The sequence below is a fragment of the Hypanus sabinus genome, chromosome 14 (assembly GCF_030144855.1).
Source record: "Hypanus sabinus isolate sHypSab1 chromosome 14, sHypSab1.hap1, whole genome shotgun sequence".
Taxonomy (NCBI): Eukaryota; Metazoa; Chordata; class Chondrichthyes; order Myliobatiformes; family Dasyatidae; genus Hypanus; species Hypanus sabinus.
In genome coordinates, this window is record NC_082719.1 from 93795419 (window position 1) to 93809192 (window position 13774).

Genomic DNA, 13774 nt, shown 5'->3' on the forward strand with positions numbered 1-13774 from the left:
TCTGGTCTTTCCTGCCCCAGTGTGCATGTGTGTGACTAATCAATCTGGGGTTGATCTCACCTTTCATTGAGGCCAAGGTAGGGGATCTTTTGCTTAAAAAGGTTGGTGACCACTACTTTAAATGATGTTCATTTTGTTGGTGTGTTATATTTAAAAGAGAAAAACATTTGCAACAAATTGTGTTTACTCAAATGTGAGAGATTGAAATGATGAATTTATTGGTGATTGATAATTTTTGATTAATGAAGAAAGAAGTATGTTTTCAGTGTGAGGTGACATTGGCAGTTATCAATATTAACCTATTAAACTAGCATATTGACCAACACATATGTATTATATTGTTTCTCAGTAAAAATATGAGATATGTACAGGAAGTATCTAATAAAGTGGCTTCTGAGTGTATGTTCATGGTCTCCTGTGGCTGTAGCCCATCCACTTCAAGGTTTGAACATTTATGCATTCAGAGATCTCTTCTGCACGCCACTGTTGTGATGCCCGGTTATCTGAGTTTCTGTCACCTTCCTGTCAGCTTGAACCAGTCTGGATTCTCCTCTGCCTTCTCTCATTAACAAGGCACTTCTGCCCACAGAACAGCTGCTCACTAGATGTCTTTTATTTTTCATGCCGTTCTCCATAAACTTTAGAGACTGTTGCGTGTGAAAATCTTAGGAGTTCAGCAGTTTCTGAGATACTCAAACCAACCCATCTGGTACCAACAATCAGTCCACAGTCAAAATCACTTAGGTCACATTTCTTCCCCATTCTGATGTTTGGTCTGAACAACTGCATGCTTTTATGCATTGAGTTGCTATCACGTAATTGGCTGATTAGATATCCGCATTAATGTAAAAGAGTACCTAATAAAGTGGCCACTGGGTGTTTTGTTGTGTTCTTTTTCAAGCCATGTGGCGCATTAGGTGGCACCTTTGCCATTTCTGAAGCATTTGACAAATTTTTATGAAGACGAGTTGCTAGCTCGACGTACAACCCAGCACAGATGGAAACCATGCAAAGAGTCAGACAGGTTCAAACTCAGGACCATTTCTCCTTTACGTGCTAAGCTGAGGCCACTACACCACCTGCTTGCTCCACTGAGTGTATAGGCTAGATAAAATTAAACTGGGATATGTAACACCATATTATTTTCCCTTTTATGAAACATTGACTAATTTCCTCTTCTATCACACTTCTCTTTAAATGAAATTTTGCTCTTTTGTTCCTTAGGCCTGAAATAGTCCTTTCAGGTGAGGCAACACTTCACATGCAAATCTGTTAGGGTCATCTACTGTACCCGGTGCTCCCAGTGCGGCCTCCTCCACATTGGTGAGACCCATCGTAAATTGGGGGACAGCTTAGTTGAGCACCTCATCTCCATCTGCAAGAAGTTGAGTTTCCCAGAGGCCAACCATTTGAATTCCCATCCCCATTCCACTTCTGACATGTCAGTCCATCGTCCCCTCTTCTGCCATGATGAGGCCACTCCCACATTGGAAGAGCAACACTTAATATTCTATCTATGTAGCCTCCAACCTGACAACATGAACGTCAATTTCTCCAACCTGTGAGTTTTTTCTTCCCCTATGCCATTCCTCTTTTTCATTTACCCACCCTGGTCTCTTACCTCTTCTCCTCACCTGCTTATCATCTCCTCCTCCCTTGGTCCACTCTCCTTCCCTTTTAGTTTCCTTCTTCTCCAACTCTTCCTTTTTCCATTCAAAACCACCCATCTTCTTATCCCATCTCCCCTCTCGCATGCACCTGACTTCATCTATCACCTCCTAGCTTGTCCTCCTTCCCCCCTCCCCCTTCTTAGTCAGGCATCTTTCCCCTTCCTCTCCAGTCCTGAAGAATGGTCTCGGCCCAAAACGTTAACTATTTAATCATTTCCATAGGTGCTGCCCATTCTACTGAGTTCCTCCAGAATTTAGAGTGTGTTACTCTAGTTTAAATAGGGCACAGGTTTTACAATTTAGTTGATTGCATTTATAATAAAAACCATTAAAAGTTTGTATGATGTAGAGCACAGTGACTGCAAATTTTGTCATCCACTGTTAAACTTTCCTCATGAGATGGAGAGATAGAGAAAGAAAAGGGCTAGGGTTGAGAGACAGCAGTGAGGAGGAAGAGAGAGAGAGAGAAAGAAAGGTGAGAGGCAGAGAGGGAAAGAAAAAGGTGAAGGAGAATGAGAGAAAGAGAAAGAAAAGTGAGAAGGCGGAGAGAAAGAGAAAGGTGTGGAGAGAGGGACAGAGGAGAGATAAAGAGAAAGAAAAGGGTAGAGAGAGAGAGAGAGAGAGAGAGAGGTGAGGGAAGAAAGAGAGAGAGAGAAGAGACCTCTTTATGAACCATCCTTATGAGGCTTAGCCAAGGAGATGAAGCTGTTCAAGAAATCATATTACACACTTCATTTTTGTAAAGGTTCCCTTTGTACTAAACCCATTGACAGCAACTTCTGGCTTTGAAGAACATGGCTGTGACTACACTGACACTCCTTTATGTGTTTTGGCTGCGAACCCTACAATAATACAAATATTCATTATAAAACTTGACGGAAGGAACGTCTGACTGCTTCCTTCTGGAAGCTTTTGGGTCTGAACCCACATCTATCACAATGTAATTCATTCTAGACTGTCTGACTCAGGGATGGCAGAATGGGTAGTGTTTAGGAGACAGCCTGTTTTCTAGCTGTGTTAGCCTTTGAGTATTTTGTCAGAACATTTTATCAGAAAATAATCAGAAATTAGCATTGCCAGAAAAGAAAAGTTAGTTTATTCAATGGTAATACAGTTTAATAACTTGCACTGTGGAGCTATCTTTATCAGAAAGCATAGACAATAGGCAAGCAAACCTGTATGATTTCACAGTCAGAATCAGGTTTATTAAGACTGATACATGTCATAAGATTTGTTGTATACATAATGTATACTCTAACTTACAGAACAAAATAAGACCATTGGATGTGGGAGCTGAATTAGGCCATCTGGCCCATCAAGTTTGCTCCGCCATTCAATCGTGGCTGATTCTTTTTCTTTACTCCTCCTCAACCCCAGTTCCCAACCTTCTTCCCGTAACCTTTGATGCCATGTCCAATCAAGGACCTAACAATCTCTGCCTTAAGTGCACCCAATGACCTGACCTCCAGAGCCACATGTGGCAACAATTTCCACAAATTCACCACCCTATAAAAATATAATTGTGAGGTAGTGTTCATGGGTTCATTGTCCGTTCAAAAATCTGATGATGTCCTCAGTCGTTGGGATCCTTGATGATGGATGCTACCTTTATGTGACATCACCTTTTGCAGATGTCCAGAATGGTGGGGAGGTTGTTGTCCATAAAGGAGCTGGCTGAGTTTACAACCCTTTGCAGCATTTTCTGAACCTGTGCATTGGCCTCTGCATACCAGATGGTGATTCAACACAGTCAGAATTCTCTCCATGGTACATCTTTAGGAAATTTACAAGTGTCTTTGCTGACATACCAATTTTCCTAGGCTAGGCACAAACGACCTCTATAAAATCGCCAATGACACTGCTGTTGTTGGCAGAATCTCACCAGGTGAGCAGGAGGCATACAGGATTAAGCCAGATCATTGCAACAACCATCTTGCACTCAACATCAGTAGGACTAAGAAATTGCTTGTAGACTTCAGGACGGGTAAGTCGAGGGAACACCACCCAGGACATGCTCTCCTCTCATACTGCGATCAGAGAAGTGGCACAGGAGCCTGAAGACAAACACTCAACATTGTGGGAACAGCTTCTTTCCCTTCACCATCAGATTTCTGAATGGACAATGAACTCATGAACTCTACCTAATGAAATTTAGTGGCTCATCTGCCGTCTTTGTAACTGCATAAATATGTTGGGCCCAGGATATGTCTTGAAAGATGTTGACACCACAAACTTGAAGCGACTCACCCTTTCCACTGCTGATCCCTCGAGGAGAACTAGTGTGGGTTCCCTCGATTTCCCTTTCCCGTAGTCTACAAGCAAATCCTTGGTCTTACTGATGTTGGGTGCAAGATTGTTGTTGCAATGATCTAACTTAATCCTGTACGCCTCCTGCTCACCATGTGAGATTCTGCCAACAACAATAAAGTCATTGGCACATCGATAGATGTCATTTGTGCTGTGCCTAGTCACCCAATTCTAAGTGTAGAGAGAGCTGAGCAGCGGACTAAGCACCCACCCAATATTTTTGCACACAAGCTTGAGGCAACAATGATTAACATCCATTGTCAGGATAAATGTTTGCTCTTGTATGCCTTCTTACCTTGTACTATTTCAATGCACAGTGTAATGATTTGATCTGTGAACAATAGGGAAGACAAGCTTTTCACTGTTACCTCAGTCAATATCATCATCATCATTATGTGCCATGCCTTTTGATTTGGGCAATCATGGTCTCATGACCATGATTGTTCTTGGCAAATTTTTCTACAGAAGGGTTTTGCCATTGCCTTCTTCTGGGCAGTGTCTTTACCAGACCAGTGACCCCAGCCATTATCAATACTCTTCAGAGATTGTCTGCCTCGCATCAGTGGTCACATCGCCAGGACCAGCTGCTCATACAACCATCCACCACCTGCTCCCATGACTTCATGTGACCCTGATCGAGGGAGGGCCACTAAGCAGGTGCCCAAGGGTGACTGCAGGCTAGAGGAGGGAGGGAACACTTTAAATTTCCTTTGGTAGAGATGTCCACCTCACCACCCAGTACATATGACAGTAATAAACCAATTCCAATTAATCAAATATGCTTTGCCTAATTATCTTGCTGCCTGGGTGCTCAGAATTTTAACAGGCTTCTGTCTCAGCTTGTTAGAAAAAACAACAAAAGCTTTCTGATTTCTACGCCCTTATAGATGCTACATCAACATTCTTCTGTCACCAGCCTCTGCACTGCCAGCACATAATGTGAATGACAGCAAGTAAAGATGGAGAGATAAAACACTGGAAACTTCAAAATGCTATGGTGCAAACCAGCTTGCTTATGATAGTACTTCATGAAAGATTGGTTACTTGCCAGCAAAACTGTAAAATGTCAGTGAAGCTTGTTCTGTAAGCCCTTCTGAGGAAGATCTAGGAAGTGCTTGGAGTTGGGCAAGAACTCCAATGTTAATAAAGATATAAATTAATGCAATATACTTATTCATCTATCAGGAGTTCAGCGCCAAATTGTTCGATGCGTGGAAAAGACACCCAGAGTTGTGGAAGACAGATTCTGCAATCCAAGGACTCGGCCTGATGACAGACAACGAAAATGCAACAAAATGGATTGCCCTGCCAGGTAATAATTTGCACATTATAAGACCGTAGACATAGGAGCAGAATTAGGCCATTCAGCCCATCAAGTTTGTTACACCATTCCGTCCTGGCTAATCCATGGTTTGGGAGGGTTTAAACTAATTTGCAAGGGGGATGGGACCCGGAGTGATAGAGCAGTGAAAGAAGTGCATAGAGTAAAGCTAGACCTAACATATAGAGAGGCTTTGACAAAAGAGAAGCAGAATAAAGCGTGTTGCGGTAGAACGGCTAAAGTGTGTGTACTTCAATGCAAGAAGCATCAGGAACAAAGGTGATGAACTGAGAGCTTGTATACATACATGGAATTATGATGTAGTGGCCATTACAGAGACTTGGTTGGCACCAGGACAGGAATGGATTCTCAATATTCCTGGATTTCAGTGCTTTAAAGGGGATGGGGGAGGGGGGAAGGGGAGGAAGGGTGGCATTACTGGTCAGGGATACTATTACAGCTACAGAAAGGGTGGGTAATGTAGCAGGATCCTCTTTTGAGTCAGTATGGGTGAAAGTCAGGAACAGGAAGGAAGCAGTTACTCTACTGGGGGTGTTCTGTAGGCCCCCTGGTAGCAGCAGAGATATCGAGGTGCAGATTGGGAGGCAGATTTTGGGAAGGTGCAAAAAGTAACAGGGTTGTTATCATGGGTGACTTTAACTTCCCTAATATTGATTGGCACCTGATTAGTTCCAAGGGTTTAGATGGAGCAGAGTTTGTTAAGTGTGTCCAGGATGGATTCCTGTCACAGTATGTTGACAGGCCGACTAGGGGGAATGCTATACTAGATCTAGTATTAGGTAACGAACTGGGTCAGGTCACAGATCTGTCAGTGGGTGAGCATCTGGGGGACAGTGATCACCACACCCTGGCCTTTAGCATTATCATCGAAAAGGATAGAATCAGAGAGGACAGGAAAATTTTTAATTGAAGAAGGGCAAATTATGAGGCTATAAGGCTAGAACTTGCGGGTGTGAATTGGGATGATGTTTCTGCAGGGAAATGTACTATGGACGTATGGTCGTTGTTCAAGGATCTCTTGCAGGATGTTAGGGATAAATTTGTCCCGGTGAGGAAGATAAAGAATGGTAGGCTGAAGGAACCATGGGTGACGAGTGAGGTGGAAAATCTAGTCAAGTGGAAGAAGGCAGCATACATGAGGTTTAGGAAGCAAGGATCAGATGGGCCTATTGAGGAATATAGGGTAGCAAGAAAGGAGCTTAAGAAGGGGCTCAGAAGAGCAAGAAGGGGTCATGAGAAGGCCTTGGTGAGTAGGGTAAAGGAAAACCCCAAGGCATTCTTCAATTATGTGAAGAACAAAAGGATGACAGGAGTGAAGGTAGGACCGATTAGAGATAAAGGTGGCAAGATGTGCCTGGAGGCTGTGGAAGTGAGCGAGGTCCTCAATGAATACTTCTCTTCGGTATTCACCAATGAGAGGGAACTTGATGATGATGAGGACAATATGAGTGAGGTTGATGTTCTGGAGCATGTTGATATTAAGGGAGAGGAGGTTGTTAAAATACATTAGGATGGATAAGTCCCCGGGGCCTGATGGAATATTCCCCAGGCTGCTCCACGAGGCAAGGGAAGAGATTGCTGAGCCTTTGGCTAGGATCTTTATGTCTTCGTTGTCCACGGGAATGGTACCAGAGGATTGGAGGGAGGCATATGTTGTCCCCTTGTTCAGAAAAGGTAGTAGGGATAGTCCAGGCAGTTGTAGACCAGTGAGCCTTACGTCTGTGGTGGGAAAGCTGTTGGAAAAGATTCTTAGAGATAGGATCTATGGGCATTTAGAGAATCATGGTCTGATCAGGGACAGTCAGCATGGCTTTGTGAAGGGCAGTTTGTGTCTAACAAGCCTGATAGAGTTCTTTGAAGAGGTGACCAGGCATATAGATGAGGGTAGTGCAGTGGATGTGATCTACATAGATTTTAGTAAGTCATTTGACAAGGTTCCACATGGTAGGGTTATTCAGAAAGTCAGAAGTCATGGGATCCAGGGATGTTTGGCCAGGTGGATTCAGAATTGGCTTGCCTGCAGAAAGCAGAGGGTCGTGGTGGAGGGAGTACATTCAGATTGGAGGGTTGTGACTAGTGTTGTCCCACAAGGATCCATTCTGGGACCTCTACTTTTTGTGATTTTTATTAACGACCTGGATGAGGGGGGAGAAGGGTGGGTTGGCAAGTTTGCAGATGACGCTAAGGTTGGTGGTGTTGTGGATAGTGTAGAGGATTGTCGAAGAATGCAGAGAGACATTGATAGAATGCAGAAGTGGGCTGAGAAATGGCAGATGGAGTTCAACCTGGAGATGTGTGAGGTGGTACACTTTGGAAGGACAAACTCCAAGGCAGAGTACAAAGTAAATGGCAGGATACTTGGTAGTGTGGAGGAGCAGAGGGATCTGGGGTACATGTCCACAGATCCCTGAAAGTTGCCTCTCAGGTAGATAGGGTAGTTAAGAAAGCTTATGGGGTGTTGGCTTTCATAAGTCGAGGGATAGAGTTTAAGAGTCATGAGGTAATGATGCAGCTCTATAAAACTCTGGTTAGGCGACACTTGGAGTACTGTGTCCAGTTCTGGTCGCGTCACTATAGGAAGGATGTGGAAGCATTGGAAAGGGTACAGAGGAGATTTACCAGGATGCTGCCTTGTTTAGAGAGTATGGATTATGATCAGAGATTAAGGGAGCTAGGGCTTTTCTCTTTGGAGAGAAGGAGGATGAGAGGAGACATGATAGAGGTGTACAAGATATTAAGAGGAATAGATAGTGTGGATAGCTAGCGCCTCTTCCCCAGGGCACCACTGCTCAATACAAGAGGACATGGCTTTAAGGTAAGGGGAGGGAAGTTCAAGGGGGATATTAGAGGAAGGTTTTTTACTCAGAGAGTGGTTGGTGCGTGGAATGCACTGCCTGAGTCAGTGGTGGAGGCAGATACGCTAGTGAAGTTTAAGAGACTTCTAAACAGGTATATGGAGGAATTTAAGGTGGGGGGGGGGGAGTTATATGGGAGGCAGTGTTCGAGGGTCGGCCCAACATTGTGGGCCAAAGGGCCTGTAATGTGCCGTACTATTCTATGTTATATTTATTATTCCTCTCAACCCCATTCTCCTGCCTTCTTCCTGTAAACTTAGACACACTGACAAATCAATAATCTATCAATCCCTCCATTGAATATACCAAATGACTTAGCCTCCACAGCCATCTGTGGCAATGAATTCCACAGATTTCACCACCGTCTGGCTGAAGAAATCTTCCTCATCTCTGTTCTAAAGGGACATTTTTTTTTCTGAGGCAGTGGTCCTCTGGTCGTAGATTCTGCTCATAGACTCCACTACTAGAGGAAACAATCTCTCCACCCCCACTCTATATAGACCATTCAGTATTTGATAAGTTTTAATGAGAACCCCCTCCCCCCACCACATTCTTCTAAATACCAGCTAGTACAATCCCAGAACCATCAAATGCAATCATAAATTAACCTTTCATTCCCAGGATCATTCTCCTAGATCCTCTCCAATGCTAGCATGTCCTTTCTTTGAAAAGCTGCCCCAAACTGTTCATAATACTCCAGATAAGGTATGAAAAATGCCCTTTAAAGCCTTAGCGTTACACTCATGCTCAGTATGATTGCTAACATTGCATTTGTCTTACATACTACTGGCTCAACCTGCAAGTTAGTCTTTAGGGAATAATGTATGAGGACTCCCATGTCCTTATTGTATACTTATTACATTATGTATTATATATATATATATATATATGTCTGTGTGTGTGTATGATAGGATATCATGTGATATAAGATATATAATATTTTAACATATTATTATTATTATTATTGCCTATACTGTGAAGCAGACCTAGTGGGCTAAAAGGCATAATTCTGCTCCTATATCTTTTAGTCTACATTATTACCTGAATATATGGAACCTAAGCTATGTGCAGTTACACTTGTATTTATAAAGTATACTCGCTGGAACTTAGAAGATTGAGGGGGGGGGGATCTTATTGAAATGTATAAAATTCTAAAGGGACTGGACAGGCTAGAGGCTGTAAGATTGTTTCCGATGTTGGGGAAGTCCAGAACGAGGGGTCAGAGTTTAAGGATAAAGGGGAAGCCTTTTAGGACTGAGATGAGGAAAAACGTCTTCGCACAGGAAACAGTTGAAGCCAGTTCATTGGCTATATTTAAGAGGGAGTTAGATATGGCTCATGTGGCTAAAGGGATCAGGGGGTATGGAGAGAAAGCAGGTACAGGGTTCTGAGTTGGATGATCAGCCATGATCATACTGAATGGCGGTGCAGGCTCGAAGGGCCGAATGGCCTACTCCCGCACCTATTTCCTATGTTTCTATGTATCATCATCATCATCATCATCATCATCATCATGTGCCATGTTGTAGGACGTGGGCGATCATGGTCTTATCCATAATCATGATTGATCATAACCACTCCTTGCTGAACATCAACGGTTCCTCGGTAGAGATCGTAAACAGCACCAAATTTCTTGGTGTTCACCTGATGGAGAATCTCACCTGGTCCCTCAACACCAGCTCCATAGCAAAAAAAGCCCAGCAGCGTCTCTACTTTTTGCGAAGATTTGAGGAAAGTCCATTTCATACCCCCCCCCATCCTCATCACATTCTACAGAGGTTGTATTGAGAGCATCCTGAGCAGCTGCATCACTGCCTGTTTCAGAAATTGCACCGTCTCGGATCACAAGACCCTGCAGCGGATAGTGAGGTCAGCTGAGAAGATCATCATGGTCTTCCTTCCTGCCACCGCGGACATTTACACTACACGCTGCATCTGCAAACGAAGCAGCATTATAAAGGACCCCATGCACCCCTCATACAATCTCTTCTCCCTTCTGCCATCTGGGAAAAGTCTCCAAAGCATTCGGGCTCTCATGGCCAGACTATGTAACAGTTTCTTCCCCCAAGCTATCAGACTCCTCAATACCCAGAGCCTGGACTGACACCTTGCCCTACCGTCCTGTTTATTACTTATTGTAATGCCTGCACTGTTTTGTGCACTTTATGCAGTCCAGTGTAGGTCTGTAGTCTAGTGTAGCTTTCTCTGTGTCATTTTATTATTATTATTACGTAGTTCAGTCTAGTTTTTTGAACTGTGTCATGTAGCACCATGGTCCTGAAAAACGTTGTCTCATTTTTAATATGCACTGTACCAGCAGTTATGGTCGAAATGACAATAAAAGTTAACTTGACTTGACTTGACTTGGATTGTGCTTGGCAAATTGTTCCACAGGTGTGGTTTGCCATTGCCTTCTTCTGGGCAGTGTCTTTACAAGCTGGTGACCCAAACCATTATCAACACTCTTCAGAAATTGTCCCCTTGGCGTCAGTGATCGTATAACTAGGAAACAGGATATACACCAGCGGCCAATACGACCATCCACCACCTGCTCCCATGATCCTGATAAGGAGTGGGGGGGGGGGTGCTAAGCAGGTGATTCTGATTAGGGCCTACGTGGGTGCTACACCTTGCCCAAGGGCGACCTGAGGGATAGCAGAGGGTAGGATTAGCTTACACTTAGTTTGTTAGAGACGTACCTCCACCCCGCCATAAAGTATTCAAAACGACATTGCAAATACTCTCCACTATAAATCACTGAATTGGTGGCAGGTTACATGGTCGGCACTGTGGTGAACTACATATACCTGTCTGGACACGCCCCCTGCTGACTGCTCCTGTGGCTCCTCCCACAGACCCCAGTATAAAGGTGATTGAGGTCTGAGCCCGGCCTCTCAGTCTCCAGGATGTAGTATGGTGGTCAACCACTGCTTGTTCCTTCTTCCAGTCAATAAAAGCCGATATCTCGCCTTTACGTCTCAGAGAGAGTTATTGATGGTGCATCAATTTTATTGACTGGAAGTTTTAAAACATGGAAAGTGTTTTACGTCCGGAAAGATTGGATTTGGACCCCCAAGACCCTGAAGCAGCTCTTGCCTTTGAACTCTGGCTTGCATGCTTCCAATCATACTTGGAGGAGGTTAGTACAACTGAACCCGCTGTTATGCACCGAATTCTCCTCTCGAGGGTCACCCTGAAAGTTTACTCACTTATTAGGGCCTGTTGACCTACGAAGGGGCACTGGACGCCCTCAAAAGACAGTACCTGCGGCCAGTGAACACCATCTATGCAAGACATCGCTTAGCTACACGACGACAGCGGCCTGGAGAATCGAGCACCCAGTTTCTCTGAGCCCTACAGACACTCATCCGAACTTGTGACTGCAAAACTCTCATGGCGGAACAGCATGCGGAACTCTTAGTACGAGACGCCTTTGGAATCAGGTTAGTGTATGTGCGTCTGCGGCTGCTGGAAAATGACGATCTTACCTTACGCTCGGCGATCGAGATGGCTGACACACTGGAGGCTGCTCTGCACAACGCTGATGCTGTCCAGCCGCGCAATCCCCTGCCAGTCCCACAGACATCCGGGCGGGTTGTGTAGTGACATTGGTGGTACAGGGCACAGAATATCGGAACTTTGCGCGACTGGTCATGCCTCAACTGTGCGTGCCTGTGCTATTGGGGTTGGACTTCCAGAGCCACCTCGAAAGTGTGACTATGGCATATGACGGGCCCCTCCCACCACTCACTGTCCGGAATCCTCAGTTTGGTGGGACTTTGCCACATACCCCGCTACTGACCACACACACACACACCAAACCACACGTCCCACCCAACACCATGCCAACAGCTGCGCTACTGACACCACTTGCAGCCTTTCCACCCTCAAGATCCCTCCCCCACCGCTGTTCGCCAACCTGACCCCCGACTGCAAACCTGTGGCAACTAAAAGCAGGAGGTACACCACGGGGGACAGGGCCTTCATTCAGTCTCGTACGCGTATATACCAGGCACCTCGCACACGCGTGAGGGATCACTGACGCCTAGTGGGCTGACACCTCCAGTCAGGCCGGAACCAGCACAACCACTGTCTCCAGTGCAATCACCACCAGCACCTGTGCAATCACAGCCGGTGCTACGTAGCGTAGATCGCAGCGACTGATTCAACCACCTGATAGACTTAAGCTGTAAATATACTTGTAAGAAACTTCGCCACATGGAGACTCTCTTTTAAAACAAAGGGGGGGTGAATGTGGTGAACTACATATACCTGTCTGGACACGCCCCCTGCTGACTGCTCCTGTGGTTCCTCCCACAGACCCCGGTATAAAGGCGATTGAGGCCTGAGTCCGGCCTGTCAGTCTCCAGAATGTAGTATGGTGGTCAACCACTGCTTGTTCCTTCTTTTAGTCAATAAAAGCTGATATCAAGCCTTTACGTCTCAGAGAGAGTTATTGATGGTGCATCAGGCACAACATTGTGGGCCAAAGGGCCAGTAACGTGCTGTAGGTCCATAAAACAAGGGTACTTTCACCTTTGGCTGATTCCACTAAATGAGGGCTCCTTCTGTGATGATTTTAGAGTTCAAAGTTGAAAGTAAAATTTAATTAACGAAGTACTTATGTATCTGTCAGATATACTACCTTGAGATGTATTTTCTTGCAGTTATTTCCAGGAAAATAAAGAAATGCATTAGAATTTATGAAAAACTTTACATAAAAAGACTGATTCATGTGTAAAAGAAGAAAAATTGTACAAGTAAGAAAACATGAATTGCAAAGAGTCCTTTAAAGTGAGTCTGTGGGTTGTAGAATCAGTTCACAGTTGTGGTGGCTAAAATTATCCACGCTGCTAATAACTGCTCTTGAACCTGCTGGTGTGGGATGGTAGTAGCGTGAAGAGAGCTTGGCCTGAATGACAGATGCTGCTTTCTTGTGGCAGCGTTCCCTGGAGATAAGTTCAGTGGTGGAGAAGGCTTTGCCTATAAAGGACTAGGCTGCATCCACCATTTCCACCTTTCAGCAACACTTGCACTGGATGTCAGATGTGTCTCCTCAAAAATGGGCACAGATCTTGTAAATTGTATCGTCAGATACTGAGGTGCTTCATGGATATTGTGTCCTATTCGTCTATGTGCTACGCAAGCCAGGGCATTACAATATGGAGAGCAAGCTGTTGACTGTACAGCCATTGACTTCTCCATGCAGCGGATGAATCTAAACCAAAGGCAGAGACTGATGCAGTTTGGCACCAGCAGCATTGCAGGAGCTACCAGTCAGTTGTTAAACTCAACATAAGGGACTCCAACTCTGGATTTCTCGTTGGGGTTTACCCTTGAAGCCTTCCCTGTGAGTGGGTATAGCTGCTAGACAGCGGAGGTTTGAGATCAGAGTTTTCCCTCTCGATGAGCTGCTAGTCATTGCTGATGAGCCCCATCTCTCATAAGCAGTTGTTTTTAAGGCACCAGTAACCTGCATTTGTTCCTTCTGTCAGTAGATATGGTCTCATTAGGCTTAGTAGCTAAGCCACACATGAAGGCCAGGAACTGGACTTGGTTCTCAGAGGCTATTTGAGATGCACACCATTGGGAGCATTTAA

At 44.7% G+C, this 13774-nt stretch overlaps 1 protein-coding gene across 1 annotated transcript in view; it reads left to right on the forward strand.

Annotated features, from left to right (window-relative positions):
* LOC132404996 (A disintegrin and metalloproteinase with thrombospondin motifs 12-like) overlaps positions 1 to 13774 on the forward strand; it is a 626192-nt gene that overhangs the window by 479300 nt on the left and 133118 nt on the right. The window contains exon 17 of the mRNA XM_059989657.1: positions 5163 to 5289. Within this exon, the coding sequence (XP_059845640.1) occupies positions 5163 to 5289 (127 nt within the window). The remainder of the gene's footprint in view (positions 1 to 5162; positions 5290 to 13774) is intronic.